At 45.3% G+C, this 25,105-nt stretch overlaps 1 protein-coding gene across 10 annotated transcripts in view; it reads right to left on the minus strand.

Annotated features, from left to right (window-relative positions):
* Window positions 1–25,105, minus strand: part of LOC108570212 (disintegrin and metalloproteinase domain-containing protein 11) — a 40,154-nt gene that overhangs the window by 2,146 nt on the left and 12,903 nt on the right. For 3 of the 10 annotated variants that reach the window (XM_017932017.1, XM_017932023.1, XM_017932024.1), the window contains exons 2-24: window positions 17,315–17,365; window positions 14,628–14,776; window positions 14,479–14,535; window positions 14,323–14,402; window positions 14,159–14,228; window positions 13,952–14,098; window positions 12,550–12,792; window positions 12,156–12,230; window positions 11,786–11,958; window positions 11,543–11,712; window positions 11,200–11,363; window positions 10,938–11,105; window positions 10,304–10,608; window positions 10,060–10,173; window positions 9,879–9,960; window positions 9,607–9,702; window positions 8,742–8,907; window positions 6,356–6,494; window positions 4,531–4,692; window positions 3,344–3,415; window positions 1,755–1,894; window positions 1,073–1,478; window positions 383–571 (exon numbers count right to left, since the gene is read on the minus strand). In XM_017932017.1, the coding sequence (XP_017787506.1) occupies window positions 383–571; window positions 1,073–1,478; window positions 1,755–1,894; window positions 3,344–3,415; window positions 4,531–4,692; window positions 6,356–6,494; window positions 8,742–8,907; window positions 9,607–9,702; window positions 9,879–9,960; window positions 10,060–10,173; window positions 10,304–10,608; window positions 10,938–11,105; window positions 11,200–11,363; window positions 11,543–11,712; window positions 11,786–11,958; window positions 12,156–12,230; window positions 12,550–12,792; window positions 13,952–14,098; window positions 14,159–14,228; window positions 14,323–14,402; window positions 14,479–14,535; window positions 14,628–14,776; window positions 17,315–17,365 (3,418 nt within the window). Of the gene's footprint in view, window positions 1–382; window positions 572–1,072; window positions 1,482–1,736; window positions 1,895–3,343; window positions 3,416–4,530; window positions 4,693–6,355; window positions 6,495–8,741; window positions 8,908–9,606; window positions 9,703–9,878; window positions 9,961–10,059; window positions 10,174–10,303; window positions 10,609–10,937; window positions 11,106–11,199; window positions 11,364–11,542; window positions 11,713–11,785; window positions 11,959–12,155; window positions 12,231–12,549; window positions 12,796–13,951; window positions 14,099–14,158; window positions 14,229–14,322; window positions 14,403–14,478; window positions 14,536–14,627; window positions 14,777–17,314; window positions 17,366–25,105 lie in introns of all 10 variants that reach the window. The other 7 variants (XM_017932022.1, XM_017932025.1, XM_017932020.1 and 4 more) reach the window with 6 other exon arrangements.

The following is a 25,105-nucleotide window of genomic DNA, read 5'->3' on the forward strand; positions in this document are numbered from 1 at the left end:
TATTTATAATCCGTTTAATTCGACGTTTGGGATAGTCTATCTACCTGCATATGTAGCTAGTGCACCGATCCTTATCTGAATGAAGACGCGTTTGTCACACAGTGATTGTAATTCGAATACCGAGAGACCCTAACCCTTTGAACTGTCTGGCAATGGGCCCTCGACTTTCAATTACTTTGATTTCACCACATTTTGGAAAAGAATTCGAGGCGAATCGAGTCGTTCGCGGTGTCGAGGAAGAACTTGGAATCGCCTCGAACACCCATAATTAGCGATGACTTGTCTAGAAAGCGATAAAGGGGTGAACGTGAACTACGGTCGATGGTGTGTCGTCGATCGATCTACTAACAAGGTCGGTTCGTATTGAAAGAATCTGCGATACCTTTCACTATCAGGCGTTTCACCCCTAGTATTTGAGCCTCTGTCAGGGTCGGCAGTTTCATAGATACCCTCCTCCTTGTGCATTTGATGGGAGTGTTGAGTGTGCTGATGGGTGCCGTAAGGACTTCGAGACGATGGCTGACAATATCTACCGTAGGTATCGTCACGGCCGCGGCTACATCTTCTGCTTCTACGTAGGAAATCGAATCAGTTCCAATTTCCACGGAAAATATCCCAAATAAATATGCGTAGTTCTCTATAGAAAGTATACGGTATAAACAGACTCTGCATGTATTTCGTTATGCAAGCCAACTTCGACGAGGTGTACCAATTAATGCCTGCAACGTATATAGTAGTGACTACTATAGCTAATGCTACTGTATATACCCAGACACGTGTGTCGCTGGTCTGTCTGCTGTAATATAAGCGAGTTAGGAAGCGAAAGAGATACGAAGAGAGTAAGCAACGACGCATCGAACAAGAGTGAAAGAGGTGCCAGCCCGGGATCTCCCCCTTTGAAATCAGTATCACTTGTCAACCAGTGTGTAATATCGTTCCCAAGCTTCAAGATGAATAAGAAAAAAAAAAAAGAAAATACCAATCGAGAATGAAAAATTGAAGCATGAATATATGTACATACGTGTACATATGTATATGTATAGCGAAGCGCGTATTTCGCATCAGTTCTTACCCTTGGGAGGACTCGCTACAAACGGACGAATCTATTCTATAGTGGCGGTCTGGCTCGCTCTCTGACATCCGGATGTCCTCCGAGTCGCAGGGGCTCGAGTGTCGCGTGTGTCGATCCAGCTGCTTGAACAGGTCGTCCAAGTTCCGTATACGAATGGTGCTACACGGTCCACCGTATTCCTCTTCAATCTGGTTATCGACGTGCTCCTGCCCGCCGACGTCCTCGCGATACCCGTCGTCCGTCAGATCTTCCATCAGAGCTTCGTCATCCATGGGGTTACCGCTGGCTGATGGTGTGCCCGAGGTATCTATGCAGGTGGCCGCGTGTCTCAGGGCCTCGATTATGTGCTCGTGGTAGCCGGTTAGCTGTTCCAGGGGACACGCCCCTGTTGGTACCGTTCCACCACCTGCTTAACCGTTCCTCAGATTAGCCCTCAAAATCTATTCCCTTGTTTCTCGTCGTAACCTTGCTTACGGAGGCTCGATGCATACGGCTCCTCGATCTTTTTAGTTTAGTCTCTACATATAGGTATTCTTACTTACGATTAGTAGATTAGAATGTACCTTAATGTACATTAATTGTCACTCAAGACACGAGCGTTCGAACCAGTTGCATCGTCCCTTTATGGGCATGTGAAACGTCAGCCCATACATTCGTACACAACTATCAGCCATTACAATACCGTAATCAACGTGTTTCTTTAAAATTCCCTTCTTTTTCTCTTTGTTTCCTTGCAGATCAATGAAAGAGACAGCCTCCTCTGTCCCCATACCTCCGTCGTCCCCGGATATCACGGGCCTCTTCATCTGCGATTTGTGCTCCCTGAAAATGCCCATGTGAAAAGATACATTTTTTCGGGTCTGAAGGGACGAAGTTCGAGTTTGTCGAAGACGAAACATTCATAGGCGTTTTTATTCATTCCGTTAATTCTTTTCAATTTTTCTTTTTCCTTTTTTCTTCTTTTTTTTTTTCGTTTACACCTTTGAACGTTAAGTCTTTTCTGTTCCATTCTTCGCCAATCAAGCCGAATACGAATCCTTTGGCTCTTGGTTACATATTTCGTTAGGATTTTCAATTCTTTTCTTTGGATGTAATACGAGATATGTGTACCAAAAAGTAACGGACGGAGCATGCTCTGTGCAATTGTCGACATCAAGGTGGACCATGCAGTGCAAGGATTCAACGTTACGCATGCAATCAATTTCACTCTACTTGGATCGACCACAGCGTGTGTATTAGGGACATGACGGCGTGTGGGCGTCGATGTACACATGTGGGTGACAATAAAGAAAAAAGAAAAAAAAAGAAAGATAAGGAAATGGAAAAAAATTCGCCTTAAAAGTATGAAGAGCGAGCTACTGAAACGTAGTGAAGTGGTTCGACAATTCCTACGTTGGGTGAAACGGACAAGATGGGCTCGATCTACTCGAACTTTCCTGTAGAAAGAGATGCCCCCACCTCTCGAACGTTGTACACACGGAAATTTGGGCCAAATGCATCGTGCCGTTATGCGATACTCTTGTTTGCAACTCAATATTCCGAAGGATAAAGGGGAAAAAAATGATATTCGACAAACGGAAATATTCTTTTTTTCGTCGTCGTCGTCAGACGACGCGAGTGTTCGCAGTTTCTTTTTTTTTTTTTTTTTTCGATTATACCAAATGTATCGCTATAGCTGCATTCCTAGTCAGTGCTCTTAAAACAATGCTCCTCAGTATTCATGTGTTATTCCACAATGTTCGTGTACGTGTGTGAGTTTATCTCTTGACACGCGAAAGATATTCGTTCGAACGAGGCAACTCTGTAACACCGTAAGACTTTACTTGAAGACGAACAACTCTACGAAAAAAAAAAAAGCAAGCGTGTTCCTTAATCACATAGATTATGGAAATGAAATAACTTCACGATTAGCAAAATTACCGCGAATTACGAAGAGAAAGAATCACTTTTCTCGAAGAGAAAGATATGTACTTCGATTTCGAGCATCGAATAGAAAACGAAATAGACCCTTGAAAAAATTGCCCCCTTGAACGGCATATCTCTCCCCGAAAGGAACACTTCCGGTTTTGCCTCGACAGAATAAAACGAGACAGGCTAGAGAACACCGTAGGTGGCCTCTGTACGATTTAAAAAAGCTACTAACCTGCTTCGTTAGCTGTGTCTGTGTTGCGTAAGTGCGTGTGCGCGTATGTGTGTGTATGTGTGTATGTTTCGAGTCTTGAGATCGTCGATCAACTATGGTGACATAACGGCGAGACACATGAGACTTACTTGACTCTTGGCCCGTCTGCAGTGGCGACGTTATTCGGAGCTTGAAACACCACGCGCTGGGGCTCGCCGCGGCTAGAAATATACTAATATAGGCATGCCGCGGGTATATCACGATTTTAACCCCTTGTGGTCGTTCTTGCGAAGAAACGCAATCGCCAATTTTCTCCTTACTACTGCTAAACAAGCAGAGATTTCAGCGTACTAGCCTTCAGCACGACCACAAAGGGTTAACCCCTTGCCTTATGTATCATATATTTCCACTGGTTATTTCGTTCGTGAAAGGGTGGCATTTGTATTCTGAGTTTGAACTTCACGAGCGACAAGGCAAGGGGTTCGAGGTGTCTAAGAAACGCGTATCAAACGACGAGGCGTCCCTCTCTTTGATCTACCGGCGGAAAAATGAGTTACATATAAGGAAGTTTGACTTCCTGGAATTGATCGCGTAACTCGTCTCTATGTTAAGGCGGTAACGTCTTCTCGACATTAAAGGAATTTTCTCTCTCTGTCCCCGGGTTTTGAGCAGACGACTCGTCGCTGCTTAGAGAGTTACGACGCATCGAGACGCCTGTCCGTCGCATCCGTATAAATCGAGAATTTCCCGGTAAAAGGCGACGCTGAATCGAATGAGACTCTATGTCGAATGAATGCCGTGTGACGTGAGATTTGTGTGACGCAGAACATTAATGGAGAATAAATGTATAAGTAACAGAAGCGATATATGTGTCTTTGGCGATCGTTGATGGATCCTTTTTTTTCCACACTAGTTGCAGGGGTCTTCCCTAAGCGTACTTCCATCGTTTCCAAATTTTCTTTCTCTCTCTCTCTCTCTCTCTCTCTCTCGCGCGCGCTCTCTCTCTTTCTCTCTGTCCACTTGTTCAGTGTTACGCCTCGTTTCTCGACTCGATAAGCAATTGTCTCTAGGGGATGCAGACCGAGAAACTGGCCGAGTATTCAGCGAATCTATCGGGTGATAGGTCTAAAAGTTTGTGCACTTTTCGAAAACTTGAATTTTTAACGGACGAATTCATTTGTGGAAACAAACGTACTACGTTCTTTGATTCCTGATCGATTTGCATAATAAAAGTGCATAAACTTTTCTAACAAACGCGACTGTCAAATCGAGAGGTGTATCTAGCCTGATATCGTGACAGATATAGGTACGATAAGCAACGAAATAATCGTCGTACCTGTAATTAGGCATACTGTTGAACGTGAGGATATTCTTGTTCACGCCGTCCAGGACCTCGTGTCCAGGATGATGGTTCCCAGAAACGTCGCTGTAGCTCCTCTGCGTCTGCGGGTGTTTTTTCGCGTACGGTTGGTCGTACTTCTGGACGGTGCTCTTCCTTCTGCGAGAAATTCGCAGATTACGAGTTTGCCAGGACCACGATCGTGGACAACCATATAGAACGTTTAGGAAGCGCATGCAAACACTACCAGGGAGGTTTCCATTCCCTTCATTTCCGAAATGGAATCGAAATCGGCTCCCTTTTCAAGCGAAATTTCAGTGAAATTCGTGCTCAAAACTACCAAAAATATGCACAGTCTATCAGGATTAAATTCGTCCATCTTTTTCCCTTTTTTCCGTTTTTACTCTCTTTCATTCCTTCCTTTTTTTTTCTTCTCGACTCTCTTTCGAATTGTCTCTATTGGCCGATTTAATCCAGATCTACCGAATAAGAAGAGTATGAATAATAATTATAATTAAAAGGGGATGGTCGAAGCTAGCGAAGCTGGCGCGTCTAAAGAAGGGTTTACAGGAGCCATGAGAGCATGCATTAGAACGGAGAGAGACAACCAGTCGAATGGTACATCCGCAGCACCCGTGTGGGATCGCCCTCCACTGCAGTACCCATCAACCAAATGTGTACTCAAAATGAAACGATAACGTAGACAGACAAAGTATCTTGAGCAACCTTTAACCGATAGCAGTTCGATTACTCTCGTATCATTTTTCCTTACAAAGATTATTAGCCTTGCTCGTTAACCCTTTCCTTCCCGATTTCAATCCCGGGTTCAACATTTCGACAAGATAAAAAAATGAATCATTCTTATTACGAGATTCGTGATAGTATTTGTTGAATATGGGAACGAGAGGGTTAAGGATACACCAGTTAACGGTTACGTACACACTGAAGCTCTTAGTTATGATTAGTGTTACAATTAGCCAATTCTTGCAAAAGCGATTAAAGTATATCGGAACGGTTCGCAGCAGCGTTCGCCTGCAATCGCTTAACACGTTCGCTGCCACGGACGCAGCATATGCGGTCCGGACTTCAGTGCGCTGTGTGCCAACGTCGACACTTGTGTCGATGAAATCAAAAGTCGATGCCACCGTTGCGCTCTGCGATAGACGACTACCACCATGAATCCTCCCCGTTGAATGCGGAGGTGGCGCGTGTGTGTATGTGTGTGCGTGCCTGGCTGAGATTACGAATCAGTGGCACGCGGCATGTCTTTTTTCGATTTTCGGGTTGCAGCGAACGTGTTAAACCGCCGAGCACAGTGATCGAGGCAACGATCGGACTTTCGATTCAGATCGACGACTTCTGTTCGTTGCTACGATCAGTGAATTTTAGCTTTGAGCGCATTATCGGTACACAGAGATACAGACAGATAGATAGATAAATAGAAAAACGAAAAAAAAAAAAAAAGAAGAAACGTAAGCGAAACAAGATAAAGAGACAGTAAATAGTACAGAGGCTAAAGATATACATGTAAATATATATGTACGACGTGTGAGATATCGATATAACCGAAAAAGAGAGAGAGAGAGTAGGGGTGGGGGTGGAGGTTGAGAGAGAGAGAGAGAGAGTGATTAGAGGTGTGGGTGGAGGTAGAGAAAGAGAGAGAGAGAGAGAGGGAGAGGTTGCGTAGAGAGGGGTAGAGAGATAAAGAGATAGATAGACAGATTAAAAAAAAAAAGGTAGACATACATATATATGTGCATATATATAGATATAGATATACGCATACAAAAAAATGTCTACGTGTATGTTTCTGCACACTAACCTGAGACAGAGGGAGTAGTTTTTATGTACTACGACTGACCTGTAGCAGAGAGCCATCAGAGCAAATACTATGAAAACACCCCCTACCACCGACATGAGCACACCAACTAAAAATACAGTGTTAGAGCCGTGGTAGTTCTCTGTACGACGTAATCGTGGTCGTCGTTGGCGTTACGCGTCAAAGATCGTCGATATCGCAAGATCGAGTACCATTGTTCACGCAGCGCGCGTCCCACAGCATGCAGACAGACAGAGATGCCAGTGACAGACAGAAACAGACAAGAAACAGAGAAGCCAGAATCAGCACATATACATATACATATAGTATATATAGGAGACGTAGTAGTTTTCTCTCGTGTCGTGAACGGTGAACCATTTCCCCTTTCTCTATTCTCTTTTCTCCCTCGGATCGTCAAGTTTTCGATTAGTATCTATTAAAGACAGAGAAAGAGAGAAAGAGAGAGAAGAGACAGGGAGAGAGAGACAGAGAGAGAGAGAGAGAGAGAGAGGAAAGAGACAGAGAGAGAGAGAAAGAGAGAGAGAGAGAGAAAGAGAGACACACACAGAGGACTGATCGCGATCGAATCATCATCACGTTAGCGAACCATCATGAATTAGGGGTTCGTTTCTTCGCTAATCAGCCTTGTTCATGCTTTTATAGGGCATACAAGCAGCTGGCACATTAGCGTTTTAGTGGATCGCACTCTAAGGGACGAATCAACATTTTTCACATTGCTACATATATATTAATCGTTGGCGTCACTTCAGGACAGCGATCAGCCTGTTACTTCGGTCTCGTTCCTTGGCGTGCGACACCAGGTCGAGACGCAGATCCCTCGCTCGTGCAGCATAGTCACGATCACTCAAACGCACTATGCGAGCACGAGCACATTCAGAGCACACCATCGAAGAAACAATAGTACAGTATATGTATATATGTATATATAAATGAACATCGAGTAAGTAGGCTAAGATGAATCAATATTATGAGAGCAATTGATGGCCGCGTGCGATGCCTCATCATCCAGCTAGCCACGAATTATATTACTTGACAATGACAGGCGTTGGTCGAACCCGCTCAACAACTTTATTTTGCTACTGTACCTGTAGCAAACAGCCATTAGTGCAAAAGAAATGAAGACTCCTTTGACCACACTCACCAGGATTACTACCAACGCTCCGGTGCTAAGAGTGTTGTTAGTTGTTTCTGAAACGACCAATCATATTGTAACCTAAGCGTATCAACAATCATATTGTTCCGCGTTTCGGATCTCGATACGATCCTCTCTCCCATCATCATAATCTTTTCAAGGACGACATTATGAAAAATTTGTTCCAAGCTGACTGCGAGTATCCCTGAAGAGATTAAGTTGGATAGATGCATGGGTTGACCCTGAAACGCAATTGGGCCAAGATCACGCAGATGGATCGCGTTCAGCACGTTCAACGCGCGTTCACTGTCCACATTTATTCCTACTGTTATATTTTAATACGTAATAACGTATATTCCTATATACGTAGAACAACATTACGTTTGGTAAAAGGTTAAATGCGAGCAAATAGACAATGAACACGTGAATCTCAGGCGATGATGATTAGAACAATATTGATCCGCTTTGTGATCTTGGTCAAGAAGAAGAAACATCAAAATTATGCACAAATGATCGATGAAACGGATTACTGGTAATACATTTCAACGAATAGTAGCCCCAAGGCGGGACAAAGTTCTGGATGAAGGCTCGTTGGACCCTCGATAAAGATCTCCATGGTGAAGATCGTTGCGAAGCATTCACCTGTAACGTGTGATCGTTCTTTTCTCTCTCTCGAGGGTCTAGGGGGATAGTCGGAGTAATCGAAAGTGGAAAAAGTGTAATCGAGCGAGCTTATCGGCCCCCGTACTGTATATATACATACATATATACGGGGAACGCATATCGAATTTTATGTGCACAGCTGATAGTATGGCCCCAAATAATCAAGCGGAGGTGTCCCTCCGCTGGGGAAAAGGGACGCGAGTCTTCGTCTTATCGTGAATTAAACGCATCTAGACGATCGAAAAATGTCCGCCTTTTCAGATTACCGGGTACGGTAGAAGTTTTCCTTATCGTACCCCTACCCCACCACGTATCTCCGAATGGACCCATCATCCGCCAATTCTTATTCGACTTTATCGCTTCATGGACCTTGCCTTCTTTCCTACCGACGTACACATACATATACACACGTATACGTATTCCTCGAACGTCTGTCGTACCCAGTAACCAGCACTATTTACTATTTGCTTAAAGTAGATTTACAAAATCGACAAGTATATGATGTATAAGAAATTGACAAAGAATCGTTCAATTTCTCGTGTGATAATCCATGCTTTACGAATCGCAACTTACCGTAGGGGGTCTCTTTCCTCGCTGGTTTAGCAGTTGTACTACTATTTGTAGCGGCTGATTCAGGCCTAGTTGTTGTCGGCGGTAAAGTAGGAATGTCCTGCTCTATGGAGCAGTCTGTCCCGTCCCATCCCGGATAGCAGTAGCATTTGTTCACGTTCGTGCACACCTGTAACGTTAAATTTATTATTATTATTATTACCATCGTCATCGTCATCATCGTCATCTTGTTTTTCTTTTCGTTAACACTTTTGCCCGTGATGAATGCATTATACGACCCTGACTGAGGATTCGAGTTCTTATCTTTTCATTATTTCTGACAATTCCCTTGCCGGAACAATTAAGATGACATGACGAAACGTGTTTACTTTGACGCATGACCGATCTCGCTGTACTTGTTCGTCGAGTTCTCGACGATTGTAAAAGTGAAACTGTGCTGTGTTGTTCACAGTCGCCACCAGGATCCATGTCGAAAGAAATCCGATTTCTTGCCTCTTTCGATTCCGGGTTGGTGTGTTGTTTCGTCGATATTCCGGGATGTGTGTTTCAATATAGAATTTCGGGGTGATTAGTGGACCTGTTCCGGGGTGCGAGTGTTCCCAAAGTTTGGTTCTCTCTGTCATGCTCTCTCTAAATCTCTCTCAGGTAGTTCGACAAAATGCTTGCATGAAACTTGTGATATACATACAGATAATTAAAAGCGCAAAATTTCTAAAACCCTAAGAATTTGTCGATTCTCAATAGGAGCATCTCAGAATCTCTCGTACAAGGTCTCGAATTAAGATTAAAAAAAAATTTTTAACTTTTAATTTAAAAAATTTTTCTAAGCCTCTAAACGTGAAGAAAAAGAGTAGGCTTTTCAACTTACGCCATTTCCCGAGCACTCGTTGTGGTTGTGGTTGGTGGGGCACTTGTCCTTGCCTGAGGGCTGCAAGCCGTTCATGCAGGTCTGGTTCACGCAAATCTGAAACACGTCGCATGGAACAGTTTATGATTGAAAGCAAACAGCTTTGTTTGCCCACGGTAAACCCATACCCAGGCTCTCGACTTTTGCATAATCCGGTTTATCACAGTGATAAACTGCTTCTATTAATGTACCAGTGAAAAGTGAACGTTTATGGAAGGGATTAGGCAACTTACCATATTGGTTCCGCAGATTGTTCCGTCGCGAACCAGTCCCATGCCTGGCATCTCTGATCCTTCTATTCTTCCAGTGGTAGACCTTTGTTAGAAAAAGGAAGAAACATTGATAACAATATTACAGGCAATTTATTACGGAGAGAAAAGAAACAAAAAAAAAGAAAATGCAAAATTAACTTACTTGCACTCGTATTCCTGACCCTTTATCGAGATTATGGTTCTTGAGTGATCCATTCCGACCACTACTGGCTGCTTGCGGCCTTTTTGGCACTGCAGAGATCCGCAGCGAACGTTCCTAATAGAAAGAAATACTGTTATGAACAGTAAAACGAACAGTAAAAAGCAGAATAAAAAATAGTTGAAATTTTTAGTAATTTTGAATTATGAGAAATCCCCGGTATCCGTCCGACTCGCAGTTTACTTACTCCGGTTCGCATTTGATGTAGTGGCCGGAAGCGTCAGTGCCGCAGTGTCCGTTGAGTGAACCCTTGGAATTAAACTGTTCGAAACACTGGTCGTCCGCGGCTATGCCTCTGGGTCCCCAGATTTGCTCGCACTGGAGATCCAGAGCCGGGCAAACGCCGTTATAACAGCTTCCTTTATCCTTCATGCAAGGGCTCCCGTTCTTCTTGTAAACATCCGTCGGACACTGGCCATTCTCTCCGGTGCAGACTTCCGGCAGGTCGCATTCGTCTGTCGACTCTCGGCATACCACGCCGCGGGCCAGCAGCTGCGTTTCCAAAATCCATTCAGTTAGAACTCGCGATTATGCGCGGTCTATTCGAAAATGTCGTACTGTTCTCGGGAAATTCTCAGGATGATAAAACGTACAAGGAGAAGAAGGAAAAAAAAAAGAATTATTTCTCAGTTCCTAGTGAAAACGAAGTCTCTCTTTTTCGTTTATTTTCGTTTATTTTCGTTCTGAATCGACCCGTCAGAGAGCACCCTCTATTTACACTCCTCTCCATCGGCATTTATCGACGCGTTTATTCTACTTGTCGCTATCAGGCACGTACATCTTGGCTGATTCGACTCGCGCGATAGAGATACATATTTTACCTTGCAGTCGCTGCAGCATGGACCAGTCGCGCATTTCGCCTCCGTGGTGAGTTTGCAGGTGATGGGATCGCAGCAAGGGTCCAGCTCATGGCACTCTTCGATCGATCCACAATCGCATTGTTCACCGTCGTCGATTATCTTGTTTCCGCAAGAACTCCTCACTTCCAACTGTCATGAAACAAACAAAATCGGAACGTTTTACCTTTTCACTGTGTACACCATTATTGAAAAATTACCACCAGATTCTAGATCTTTCTCTCACCTCGTTTGGTTTGTTAAGAAGGCAGAGGCCCTTGCCGTTCTTCAACGTATCTGTGTAGTCTGCTTTACTGCACTCGGAGAACGTGTACGGCTGAACGTTCGACGTGCCGACGATCGATTTAGCCATGATGCAGCCGTGCCACTCGCGGCAGGTGCACCCGGTCCCTGTCAACGACATTCTCCTTTTTAATCGTCTCTCTTTCCTTCCGTTTCTTTCTTTTCTTTTCAAGCAATTCAAAATCTTTGCAGGTTTTTCAGAGAATAAAATGCTCGAGGTTGAAGAAAGAGAAAAAGAAAAGAAAAGAAAGAGTTAGAGCTACTGCTGTATAATAGACGAAACTAACTTCCATCGTCGTGGCTCATGCCGATATTATGGCCGATCATGTGAGCCATGGTACTAGCTAACAGATGAGGCTCGTAGCTGTTCAAGTCGACGCTGATTCCTATGGATGTTTGTTTACAAGCGGTCGAAGGTGCGGCCACCCCCGACACTCCGCCCTTGAACGTTTCACCCCTGTGTATAACCATTGAGTTTGCATCTGAGCGCAGATTTAAGCATGGATTGACGTATTGCTCCTGATACTCACGTGAGTAATTGAGTGGTATCATGCTGAACACGGAACATTGTTCGCCTTGTGTAATTGTTTAAGATGAGCAAAGCGTCAGCGATATCCATGCCTGTTACGATGCTCACCTGGTTCTTGCCCTGCCAGGTTTCGATGTATACGACGGAGACTCTAGTGCTTAACGAACGGAAGTACTGGAAAAAAAGGAAAGTTCCACGAAAGTAAGTTTAATTTATGTATCGTAATAGGTTTGCAACTGAAAGTTTACGTTGAATTTAGAGTGAATTCACGCTGAGTCACTCTGTTATACTCGTATATGTATGTATACAAATAGAAAACTGACATATGGTGAAGCTAATAAAAATGAGTAAAACTATAATACGTTGCTCACCATGTCCGCGATATTGGCGACTTGGATGGCATCGTGAACAACCTCCGCTCTGGTGCTACCGTTCCTCTTCTCGAACTAAACAGGCAGAAGAACGTTTCCACGAGTGGTCTCATTTTTATTTACGAGAATGGGGATCGTTAAGACCGATCGTATCGGCGCTCGATAACAATTATCGTTGAATTACGGTCAGAGACCCTCGAAACTTTGCTCTGAACGATTACGATCATGATTGGCACTCCCTTAAGGGGCTATTCCACTTTTAAACGATCAAAAATTCTCGATTCTTGAAACGAAAGGTATAGTTCGATTAGAAAATGATCCAGTCCAGAGAGTAGAATAGCCTCTTAAGTTTGCCAGAAAATTCGGAAAAATTCGGAATAAAAATTCGTAATACCATAGCCTTATCGATAATGATGGCAGTTTCGATGTATTTGGTTGCGTCACGGATGTCTCTCTTGTATCGATCAGAAGTGGTCTCCGATAGCCCCAGAACATGCTTCTGCCGGCGGTTCTTTCCACGCCACTCAAAATTAGGGTTAGGGTTCACCAAGTTAGGGCCCCCTATGTTAGCGTTCCCCGTGTTAGCGCAGCCTGGGTTAACTTTTGTTCGAGCTTCAAATATAACGTGAGGATGTCTCTGCTAAAAGAGAGGTCTGCATATAATTAACATTCTCCGAGCAGCCCGTTGCCCGCTTTTAACCTAGCCTCACACCGTCCCTCTCTAGCCAATATTTATGCGATATACATATGTACATACATACTTACACGTATGATAATGCATATATCGTTCGCGGGTTTATTTTCTTCTTCCCATTTCATTCTACGATTATGATCTACTATCGAATCCCAGCTATTTTCACTCGAATTTCCCGTAGGTATCTCGACAATAAGGAATCCTGATCCTTTTCCTGATTCGCGACTAGACTCGGCAAACTCTATTTTTCGTTCTCTAGCCCAACCCTTCTCCCTGGTCACGTTGTTACACTGAGATTCTCTCATGAATAATAATAACGGAGGCACAGCTCATGCATATAAGGAGAACGTCTCTACTTAACTCGCTGTAGTTCGATGAGCACGCGGGATTCTTACCTTCCTCGCGCGGAATTTTCGAGTAAACGTCAACGTGTTCGTGTAGACCGTGCATAGGGAACATCACGAAGGTAAATAAAAAGTGTACGCGGAATAAAATTTGGTCGACGCGAGAGAACACAGGTTGCGTTTAACCATAATTCGCGAGACTTCCGATCTACCTAATCTTGCTGCATTCAGGCAAACGCTGTGAAACAGCTGTGCGGAACAACGAGCCAGCCGATTACTCGTTAAGGAGCCGAGCCGGGCCGAGCCGAGCCGAGCCGGCTTGATAGCGGCTTAACTCGATCCTCTCGCTTCGTCTGCCGTGCTAACGAAACTGGATCGAGTGGCCCGGCCGGCACAGCACGGCCGTGTTTGCCCTGCCCGAAACACAGGATCCAGTCAAACATTCACGTCTCAACAGGACCCTCTGTTTTCCCACCATGCGGGAGGGAATACCCCTTTGTGCTACCATTATTTTCCTAGCCTCTACTCTGATTTTATTCTTTCTTCGACGCGAAAGTGATTACTCGTATGTTAGTTAGAAAGTTTCCAATAATTTTATTCTTCTTATCGAGTTCAATCCGAGTCTGGGTTCGAATGCAAACGACTTCTTAGCGCAAAGGATTTTAAGTATTCCCAAAGGTAGTGGGAAATTTCTCTGTGCGAAAATTTCAATGGTTTTTAGTAAAAGGATCAAGGAGTCTTCCGATAATTAAACTGACCGACAAATCGCCGCCGTAGAATGGATGAACGAGGAAGGTCTCGTTGCCTAAGTGAATGACACCGCTGAGACCGTTACACGTGTGAAAAGCAGCGATGGCTCCTGGATAATCTCTGACGGTGCCGTGATAGTAGCAGTGCTCTATCTCCTGCAAAACATCGATCGATCGATACGGATTTCTGAACTACATACTCTGTCTCTGTTTTACCTGTTTCGAACTTTGTTCCGCGCCGCTGGCTAAATAGTCTTTTTGATCGAGATTCGGAGCTAAAAGTTGCCTGGAAAACAGAGGATTCTTGTTTATAGAGAGATATGCTTCTCCTGTACATATGTTTCTCTTCGGGAGAAACTACCATCAACGTCACCACTTACGTATTTAATTCTAAGTCTAGGCGAAATTTATGATTAAAGGCCTTGATCAAAAGGGACGTCCGATGAAAATGTCTTCCCGACTGAAAATCGAAGGAAACTTGTCTCGTTAAGCGTGTCTGAAAACTTGCCTCGTTAATCGCCCTGTCGCAAACTTACTTTCATTCTGCCGCGAGCGTTTTGATATCCACCCTCTCCGTATCCTCTTTGAGGAAACTAAAACACGCGCGACACAGAGTTCACGAATTGGTGAAAAGAAAAAAAATTCCAAATCCCCTCCTCATTGAGATGGTATCGCACGATTTTACCTTCGATACGCTGACTTCTCTTGTGGATATCCCCATTTTCTCGTGATGCCGTAACTGTACTGGATAGATGATCTGATGATCATGGGTCCCGATATTTTGTACTAGCTCTTGGTTTTGTCGATACTCTCGTAGTAGTCGTTCGACCTCACCTGAAATCAATTTCCTTGCTCAATTCATCGCTCGCTCTCCAATCCCCGACCGAATACACATCGCCTTGTAGCGCGTCGCGGTCGCCGTTGCTTCTCAGATAAAACCGTGTCCTGCCCTATGAACGACGAACGTTGAGTTACATACGTACATAAGTACCTAACATACGTAATGTCTCGTGATTTGCAATAATAACATTTTCCGTCGGGGGGAATTTTGTAATCGCGATAATACGATTCGGTATATCTTTCGTGTAGACTCGGAATGGAAAAGCGGTGTAATCGACAGGATGACGACGAGTCCTCCTCCGGGGGCTGTTTCGCGGCAGACTAAACTGTTGCTGCAGTCAGCTACGAATGAGTCGAGATAATCAGTGGAGGGTCTCCTCGAAGCATGTAGTATCTAGTTTACCCTCTTATCGACTGTCCGGGGCTGGCTTTGCCCGATTTAACCCGACCCATTCAAAATGAAGTGTATGGATAATTACTTGCCACCTCGTATCGTCGCCCTTTTCAACACGGAGACCTCGCCGTGTTTCGAGTCACGTGTAATGAATTATTACCCGCGGCTCCCGCGATTACCGACGGATCAACTAATTACCATGCCACTCGAATCGAGCACCTGTACAACCTGCACTTCTCCCGGCTTCTATTTTCGTTTTCGAACCAACTTTCGAATCTTTCCTGTTACATAATAATCCTCCTTGTCGTTTCGCGGCGATTGCCACTTTCCTTAATGTAGGTGTGTATCTTGATATGCGCGCTCCGCGCTATTTTCACCGGTCTCAAAGGAAGAAGGGCTTAATGCACGCCGATCTGTAACACCTGTTGACGAAATACCTCACATTCAGACGAGAATGGACGTCGTTTGGGCATACGGAGCCGCGGTGGCAGCGATAGAGACGGTAATGCTACCTTGCAAATGCACCCACTGATAAAATTCAATTAAACTCATTAGGTGAATATACATATATCCGTCCTGTATAGTCTATATTCTATATAGTCATATCCTCTCTCTCTCTCTTCTATTCCGTGGAACATTTGAAAAGCACGTACATTCCTGCAAATCTTCCCATTGAAATTCGTAGAAATGGCCACAGCTTAGCTCGAATATTATTTTTCGAGCCTCCAGCCGAGATTTTCCACGTACTCTGCGAAAGTATTCGTAGCGAGCCAAGGGGCTGGTGCGGTGATCGACTATTTTTTTGTGTCCTGTGTGAACCACTGCCAGGAGGCTCGAGGAGCAAGCCAAGAGCGGCCGTATTCGTAAATTGAATTTCCAGCAGGAGGCGAGATTACCGACCGATTAAGTTGGCCCCGTCCATGGGTTTGTCACGCGTCACGTAGCCAAGCCCGTTTATTGTGTCGGCTGTGTAGGAACGTGAGTGCTGGAGCACTCGGAAGCACGAATTGCGATTAATTTAACCGACATGACAGGTTATTACACGGCTGCCGCGAGGGCGGTGACGAAATTCACGACGGATTTACTTTTCGACCAGCTCCGAACATCTGCTCCGCCTATAGCCTCGGTCAGGTACACGTGTAATTAAATACGAGTATGAATATTAATTTCTTGGGGAAATGTGTACGACGCTTTAGCCGGCGGGTCCGCCTGCTTTGCAATTCAAATTCGCCGCACTTTTTCCCCGTGGAAAACGACCACGAGACCGGAAGGACAAATAGAATCGTTCTCCCCGCGTGGAACAAGGAGAAAGAAACGATCCAGCTTCGTGCTTCTACACACAGATTTCTTCAGTTCCACGATCGGTTTGTCCACTTTCTTCGATCCGGTTCGAAGACGTTTACAAGCTACGACGATTCTTTCTTTGCAAAGAAGCGACGTTTAGCGAGCCCACTGTTATATACTGGTCCATTTTATGCCGTGGGATGCATCGTCCTCTCGTCTAAAATTTAACCCAATTTAAGTTTCGTGTTTCCAGCCAATCACCGCTGTTGACTTAACAATAAACCATTTTCCGCGACCGAGAACTAGATGTAACCGCAGATCGTGTTTCCGTGGGAAGTGCTGCAATGCGGTCTCCCCCCGCTGTCTTCCTTTGCGTACATTTCCCGGGAAATCTGTTAAAAACGCTCGTCTCTCTTGTTCTTTGATTCGTCCGAAACCTAACCTAACCGTGAATCGGCCATTCTTCTCCGAGATTCTGATTTTCTCGATTGAAAAAATTCATCCACTTGAAGCAAGAGGTGTGGTACAGTGTTGGGGGATAATTATAGATGGCAAATTTATCAGATAAGGGGAACTGGTCTAAAGCAGTCCTTTCCACGCTTGGACCAAAATATATCATTGTCAGAACATGTTCTACTACGCGTCTTACATTGTAACAGATTCTCAAAGGAAAACTGTCGTCCGCACACACACACACACCCACACATACGCGTGTGCGTTTCTGAACGCTGCCTTTCTCACGATAACATTGACGTACCGATTAGTATCTACAGATTCTGACTGCAAGTTCCTGCGCATTGTGTATTACGCTTTTGTCCTCTGTTCTGCAAGACAGTTTTGGGTGGAACACTTACCAACAGGAGTTTCTTCGTTCCAAAAGGAATCATCTAAAGTGTAGTCGGCTTCTGCAACGAGAAAGATAAGAACGCTGTTAGCAGAGGAATTGCACGGTAACGTAGGAATAATATTCGTGCAAGTGCGAAATCCAATCGCGTGAATATTCCCAAGTTCTCTCAGGGAGCATTCCCATGGGAAGCACTCCGGTTCTACAAAACCAGAGCAACTTGTACCCCAGGGGAATTTCGGACGAGTTACCTGGGAATTTTCCACGGGGAGCAAAACTTTTCCAAAAGTTTCGAGACATGTGTATGCATGCATGCACGTTGCTGCCGCGGAAAAAGATTGCGAGGTCTCCTCCGATATATGTCTGTGTCAGTGTGTGTGTGTGTGTGTGTATATGTGCGTTATCGAAAAACGATAAAACGCCTGCGTAATACGTAACGTTTTAATATTAAGCGGCTTTTGTTCGAAACCGGATAGAGTGGCTCGCAGGAAATGAAAGTACACGCTCAATTTTAGGTTTACGGGACACATATCTAACCGCGTCGACGAGGAAGCTGCGCGCCGTCTTCGACAAAAACCAGCGCCAAATACAAGTCTAGAAGCTTCAGATGAGTTCAACAGCGAAACTTTGCATCTCTAATATTGCCGAGGTAGGGCCTCAATTAAAGGTGTACTACTTGTTAAAAGTACGCACAATAGAGGAACCCTTCGTGCGTCTCCTCTATTTTCTTTATTTTACACTTACGTAGAAAGCTCTTTTTACTCTCTACCTGTACAATCGAGGACCTACCTATCTTTTCTCCCTATACCTTTTCTTACTGCCGTCGAGTTCTTAGATGGATGTAACAGTACCTAGGTGTTTCTCGAATCAATTTTTATTCGGCGGGTCGATGAAAAGCTCGACCCAAAACCTGGTCAGGATCACGAGCGTCGTCACGTTTCGCCTTAGCCAGCAATCAGCGACAGTCACGCTTCGTCGATTTTCTCCGCTGCAATGTCCGCGAAACTTCACGATAGATCCCGTGTTTCCTCGATTTTCGCGAGAAAGCCAGATACGTAGAAGTACAGCAGCACAGTGTCTATCCGGGTATATCCGGCAGGAAACATGCGGGTGCGCCGACTCAAAACCGATCTTCTCGAGAAAGGAACGGTCCCCGCATCTTGAAACGTCATTCTACGTTTTCGATTTATTTTCGCGCAAGGAATCGCCGTATGGTCGGTTGTAACGCGGACTGCATAGGAGCAGGGGACAGGGCGGGGGCGAAACTTTTCTCCGAAGTTTCATTAAAGCCCCGCGAAACTTTTTCATCTCGGCTACTAGCCATCCCGGGGTTTCATAAAATTCATAAAATGGACGGCGTGCAGATAAAAAGACTCGGTTTCCAGTGGCCTAGTTCCTCGCGGGTAGTATACGAAAAATAAGCCCGAGGCGAGGAGGGCCTCGAATAGATGATAGTCAATGACGACGGTATTTCTATAGGGACTCCGCCCGTGGGGGAGACTCTCAGGTAGCAGAAATTCCTACGCCAGGGGTAATCGACGCGCTCGAAATTACTTCTGTTCCCTCCCCTGCTTCTCTGTCTGCTGTCCCACACCCTCCTCTTTAATAACTAATCGCCGAGTTATCGTGCGTTCCCCTCGTCCTCTGATGAATGTCCAGAGTTTCTCTCACCCGCATCCATCGTCGAACATATCGGAAAGGATGTAAAGTGTCTGGAGCGGGCAGCATTTTTCACGACATCGTTTATTTAACTTCGAATACCACTTCGCTCTCGGATAATGCTGGATAAAACCTATTCCACCGTTTCTGCATCTGATGCCTGTCTGACCATTGTCGGACTCGTTCCACTGTTACCTCGCGATAATAATTGTTCCGGCAAAATCAGTGTTTCATTGAGAGGGCAGGGAGGCTTTTCTTAACGACGCTGACGCCGACACCGACGCCCGACGCCAGGGAACTTCTCGACTGTTAAGCGAAACAAGGTTAGAGTGTATTATGTTTGCGAGTAACAGGGCCGCGGCATAATGTTCGCACGGTGAAATTAAACGGTTCAGAAACTACTATAATCTGCTACGTAAACCGGACCCGGGGTTAATGGGAACGGGAAAGATTAACGGGAACCGAGTTCGGTTTCCCTCACCCCGCGAGTCCAGGGATAATTCACTTTTCCATATTGCGTTACAAGTTTATCGCGATTTCAGCAAACACTAATAAAACTACCCTACCTACATACCTATTGTATAGTACATATAAAATGGATTCCAGGGAAGCTGCAAGATCGTTAGTTCGAAAAAGACGGTCGCGAAACGTGGCGCCGTTTGCATAAGCAGCTTATGACCCGTAATAATGCAAAAAGCGTCAGAAGGCTCGCAAGAAAAGCTTCCTTCCGCTGGCAACTCGCGGACCTTCGTTCCTTCGGCTTCGATTCGATTACGCCAGCGCCGCGTATTTCCCTTGGATCGTTAGGAACGCGCGTTTAACGTTTCAATTTTCCGCGTCGCGACAAGGAACAAGGAGAGGGAGAAAGAGAGAGAGAGAGAGAGAGAGAGAGAGCTTTGTCGTTTTTGCGACGTGTACACGGCGTGGTAAAACAGAGTCGTCGGTTAAGCCATTTTAAGCCACGACAGACCGGGCTAGTTAGGAAAACAAAGCGGTATAAATACGTAGGAGAGGTGGTGGCGAGGCTGGTTTACGAGGCACGCGATTCCGATGTTTCACTCGATAGCATCGGGAATTTAATATACCCGGGGCCCGAATCGATGCCTCCTGCTTCCACAACAAATATCGTTCCTCTACGCTTGGACATCGATTCCCCTATCATCCCATTCGCTCGAATCAAAAACTAACATTCCCCCCTTTCCCCGTTCCTGTTTGTTCGCGCTTAGACACGTGTAGATAGTCCACGATCCACCTAATTTGTAACTCAAACGTTTCCAAGACAGGCAAACCCCCGAACATGCCGGTACAAGCCGTTTTTCTTCTTCTTCTTCTTCTTCTTCCTAAGTCTTTTTTTCTATCCATCACGTTCGATCGTTTCGCGATAAACTCGTTACGTTCTCAATCTATTTTTATCAGCTGTTTTTCTTTTCTTCTTTTCTGTCCTGCGATACGTGCAAAAAGTATTTTCGTCGAATGGATGGGCTAAAATAAGTGAATTCTATTTTTCCCGCGATCGGTGACCCCGATAATCGTGAATCGAGGCGCAATTAGCGACTCGAATTGGATCAGACCGAATCGAACGTTGATAATTTCCACTTTCACGTACTTTCAAAGGCCTCGACTAATTACGACGAGACATTCGAGTGGCGGGTATCGTAAGAGGCGTTGTCGTACCTTCCTTTTCCTCGAATCAGGACGCCGCCGCCGCCGCCGTCGCCGCTTTGATCTCCGTTTATTTCGAAATGTTTTCCGCCCATCGGGATCACGGTGCCGCAAATTCGACGATTTGCACGAATCTCTTTATCCCTCTCCCCCACCTCTCTCTTTCTCTCTCTCTCTCTCTTCTCACTCTCCCACATCAAGCGAAAAATTTCATTACTCCGGGAGAAACGGGGGCTGGGGACGACTCTGTCAAATTTTATTTTGTCGTTGCGCCATGCACGAAATTCGTCATTCAATTATACAAACGAGAGTATATAGCGGCGAGCCCACGAGCCTCCCGTTGTTTCGCGGAATTTCACCCGGGGTAATTAGAACATGCCATCAACCGGTTGATCGGATCAAAACGACGAACGTTTTCTTTCGCAACTTACTTTATCCGACAACGTACGCGAAGATCAAGCGTTTACGAGTCAGAGTGTCCACGAGTGTCTCAATAATTTAGCCAATTTTCCCTCCAGTTCCCGGAGTCACGAGAATCAACTAACGCGCGTGTACTTACGCCTCCCACGCGAATCCTCGTTACCATCAGGAGCCCGCGAACCAGTTAATTCCTTCCCGTTGGAGAATCTCTGGCCGGAAAGCGTCTGGCGTGTGGCGTTCGAGGCCGCTGAGAGTCTGGGCGCGAAATCGTTAAAAGGCCCGGGGCGGAAAGAAACGAGCAGAGTTCATCGGCTGCGACGCCCGCTTTTTTTTAACGCACGGCTAGGCCAATTTTTTCCCCGACGTTAATCGCACGCAGCAGCGTTTCCACGAAGCGTTCGTCAGCCTCGCGGTGCCATTTTCTCCCGGGCAAACGTTTCCCGCGTAAATAATGGAAATATTCCGCGGAATATAGCAGCTCGGTCTATTCGTCGACACGTTCCACTGTCCACTCATGACTCCTCTCTATATGATAATTATTGCACTCTAAAGTGAATTGAGATACCGCGAAGAACAGCGGGATGAATAGAGACGAATAATAGATAGAAAATGTGCAAGGGGTATATGAACGGAGCGAAGAATGTGTTTAAAGAGGGACACGGAACGCGTATCAGAAGGAATAGAGTTATAATGGTAGGGGAAAGGACGCTTGGAATTTAGTAGTATGACGAGAAGCTACAGTGAGATCTAAGCAGCGTCTCGTAGACACCGACCTCTTAGAATATATGGATAGATTACTGTGAAGTAGGTCATATAAATATGCAGGTGAATCAGAATGTTCATTAAGAGTAATTGTTTCGTTAGGCTTGAATGAATTTCAGACTATTTCTCTGCAATCGAAGAGAATATTTCAATGCTCGCAACTCTAAATTGTCGCGTTAACCTACGAACAAATAATGGTCGAGGGGCGGAGTGTACGATTTACGAGCGTGGATCAATCTAATCCATTCGGTTAGTCGAATATTTTTCAGCGTGCATCGCCACTGACGTAACTCTCCCGACCACCCATTCACTGTCCGGCTCAGACAAGGGCGTAGCCGATCGGGAAAACTTCGACGACCCAAGAAAACTGGAACGAACTCACTCACTCTCCCTCTCTCTCTCTCTCCCTTTTTCTGTATGTACAGGCTCCTCCTAAAATGGCCGCAGTTTACCCTTTCGAACGAATGGTCTGTATACACTGTCCTTTCATTCGAAATTTTCAAAAGGTTCCCCCGAAAAGTTCAGGACGAGACATTTATTCTGTCAGGACTGAGTGGAAAAAAAGGGGAGAATTTATTCGATTTGCCGTTATGGAGAACGTTGTATGGGTCAGTCGAAAATAGCTCGTAAGGTGTAATTCGATTGCCTGGAAAATCGCGGCGTGTATTTTTTAACCCTCTCCCAGCCAATGCCGGGTCACTTTTGACCCATGCCTTAAGCATAGCGAAGAGGCGGCAACGTCTGTTCGTTCGCCGGGCTCAATCTTATCGCTGTAACATAAACAAATGACTGCGTGGAGAGTTCTAACGTCTTTAGCCAGACAGCATTCAACAGCGAGACGAAAAGATCGAAGAAGCTAAATAACAGCGTAAACATGTTCGAGATGCTACAAATTCATAGGAAATGATATCAAATACAGCTCAAAATGTACAACATGCCTAAGACATATGTATATGTTCACAACATACGATAAAAGAAAAAACAATTTCATGTACACAATGTACATAGATGAAGTAAATAATATATTTATAAAACATGATGTACATTTTTTGTTCTAAGATTTTTTCTTGTAAGATGATATTTATTACCTAAAGATTAGTTCTGAAATACATATAGTAAAAATTCCAGTATGGGTCAAAAGAGACTCGGCGTTGGCGTGCCCCGTCACTGTTTTCAGTCGGCTGTTCAAGGGTTAAACAGCTCGTGCCGATTTCTTATCCTCGTTAAACCATTTCACCGTGTTTAACTGTATGGCCATTCACGAGTGGTTAATGACAGGCGTTTGAAATAAAAGTTTATTGGAAGAGGAATAAATAGCGTTTGAACGATTTCATTAAACTCAGATTCCTTCGGGGTGCTTCACGAGTATATCTGTTAATTCTTTTTCGTTGATCCTAGTACCGTTGATCCTGGCACGAATCTGCCGGATCCCGCGTACGAAGCGCGTACTCCCGCAGTGCTGTCAACGTATCGCGCTGCGAGCTCCCCAGACGACGAGCGTTCCGGACCGCGCAGAACCAACCAGATAATCGTAGTTGCTCCGCGACAAAGATAGATAAATAGATAAGTAGATGGACGGAGAAGCGGATAACTAGGCCGAGAGCGAACGAGAGAGACACCGCGAGAAGAGCTGCCTCGGCTGGGAGAGGAAAGAAAACGGGGTGAGAGGGAGAGAAGCGTATAGACACAAGAGGGTAGAGAGAACGAAGTTGAAGAGGGGTTGAAACGAGCAAGGGAGACAGGGAGAGCGAGAGAGAGAGAGAGAGTGAGAGAGTGGGCGGAGGGTGGAGAAGGGTGAGGGGGACGCGGATCCCGGAGCGTTCGGTACCATTGCATATCCCGCACATCTCGCAGGTGCAGGGCGTGGTGCCTTGTCGGCAATATCGATTACAAACCCGGGCGGTTGCGCATTCACGTCGACACGTGGACGTGGACCGGCAGCCAGACTAAATTTGTGTTGCCCTATATTTTAGGTTCCTGCACTCATCTGCCTCTCAAAGATTGATTGCTTTTCCCTCCAGCACCCCGAGTCCGTGGCCTATCCTCCAACGCCGGCGGACGCGCTCGAATTTACGGTCTGCGCCGTCTGCGATCACGCCGTTTCTCTGCCCCTGTACTACCCCTACGTACCTACTTGCTGTTACCGCAAAAGATCCCCGCTTTCCTTAACCTTTAACCAACGACGACGAGTTTACTCGTCACCTCAACAGGACTCTCACTCTCCTTCTCCCCTTTTTTTTCGTTTACTCCGATCGATCGCGTATCTTTTAATGTCATTATTGCACTTCCGCCGAAGCTATCTCGTCGCTCGATGCCCGGTTATTCCGTCGTGGTCGTCAAAAATTTCATTGAAAAATCTACAGGTCAACAGGTTGAAAATTAACGGGTAAGACGTTTTCTGCTTTGTCAGGTGTGTTTTGTGCACAAGGTGTCCCGAAAGATTACCACTAAATCAAAGAAAATTATACGTCACTCGAGAGTCGTCCCGTGACTCCGTAAAATAAATCATTTTCGTATTTGACCCGGTGAACACGATGTGTCAGTTCAGTCTACCCTGTATACACGTGTGTGTGTGTGTGTGTGTATTTGTACACGCTATCCTAGAGTTAGACCGTTCCCTGGTACATATATCTATTTTTCGCCCTCCGTCCCCGTTCTCTTCGTGCGTCTCTTTCACTATCTCTCTCTCTTTCTCTCTCTCTTCCTCTCTGTAAACGAGCTTAGTGGTTTTCACCCGGAGGAACAGGACGTCGACTCGTGCTACTAGGGCCACATCCACGGAGACCGTTCCTTTTCCACCCCCTTTCGCCCCTTTCTTTCTTCCCTTTGCGCCCGCTGCACTCGCCCAGTCCGAGTCGATACTCGACCCGACCATTTTTATCGCCACTCGGGGCTACCTTACTCGCCTCTGGATGCTGCTCGAATTTACTCACTGTGCTGGATCTTTGAATTCCTCGCCCCTTTACGAACGCTTTACGAACCCTAGAAAAACTAGGCGAAGGGTCATCGAGTCCCCTAGTCAAAGAGTGTTAAAAATGCGCTCTGTAAGCTTCTTCGGATTTTCCGAATTTTCTCGCAGCTTTCTTGTAGAATTTTCACGAAATTTCAACGAAAGAACAAGTTCTTCCATCGTGGAATATATTTAAACAAACCCAGCGATTTTGTTTTTTCTCCATTTCTTCACGCGGTTTTGTTAAAGCGATACGTGAGAGGAGCATGGGGAAAAGGGTAAACAACACGCGAAAGTAATCGTCGTTCTCCTTGTCGGATCGATCCCGGCTCGTTTCGTCTGGAAAAA

The sequence above is a fragment of the Habropoda laboriosa genome, unplaced genomic scaffold (assembly GCF_001263275.1).
Source record: "Habropoda laboriosa isolate 0110345459 unplaced genomic scaffold, ASM126327v1 scaffold80, whole genome shotgun sequence".
NCBI classification, from domain to species: Eukaryota; Metazoa; Arthropoda; class Insecta; order Hymenoptera; family Apidae; genus Habropoda; species Habropoda laboriosa.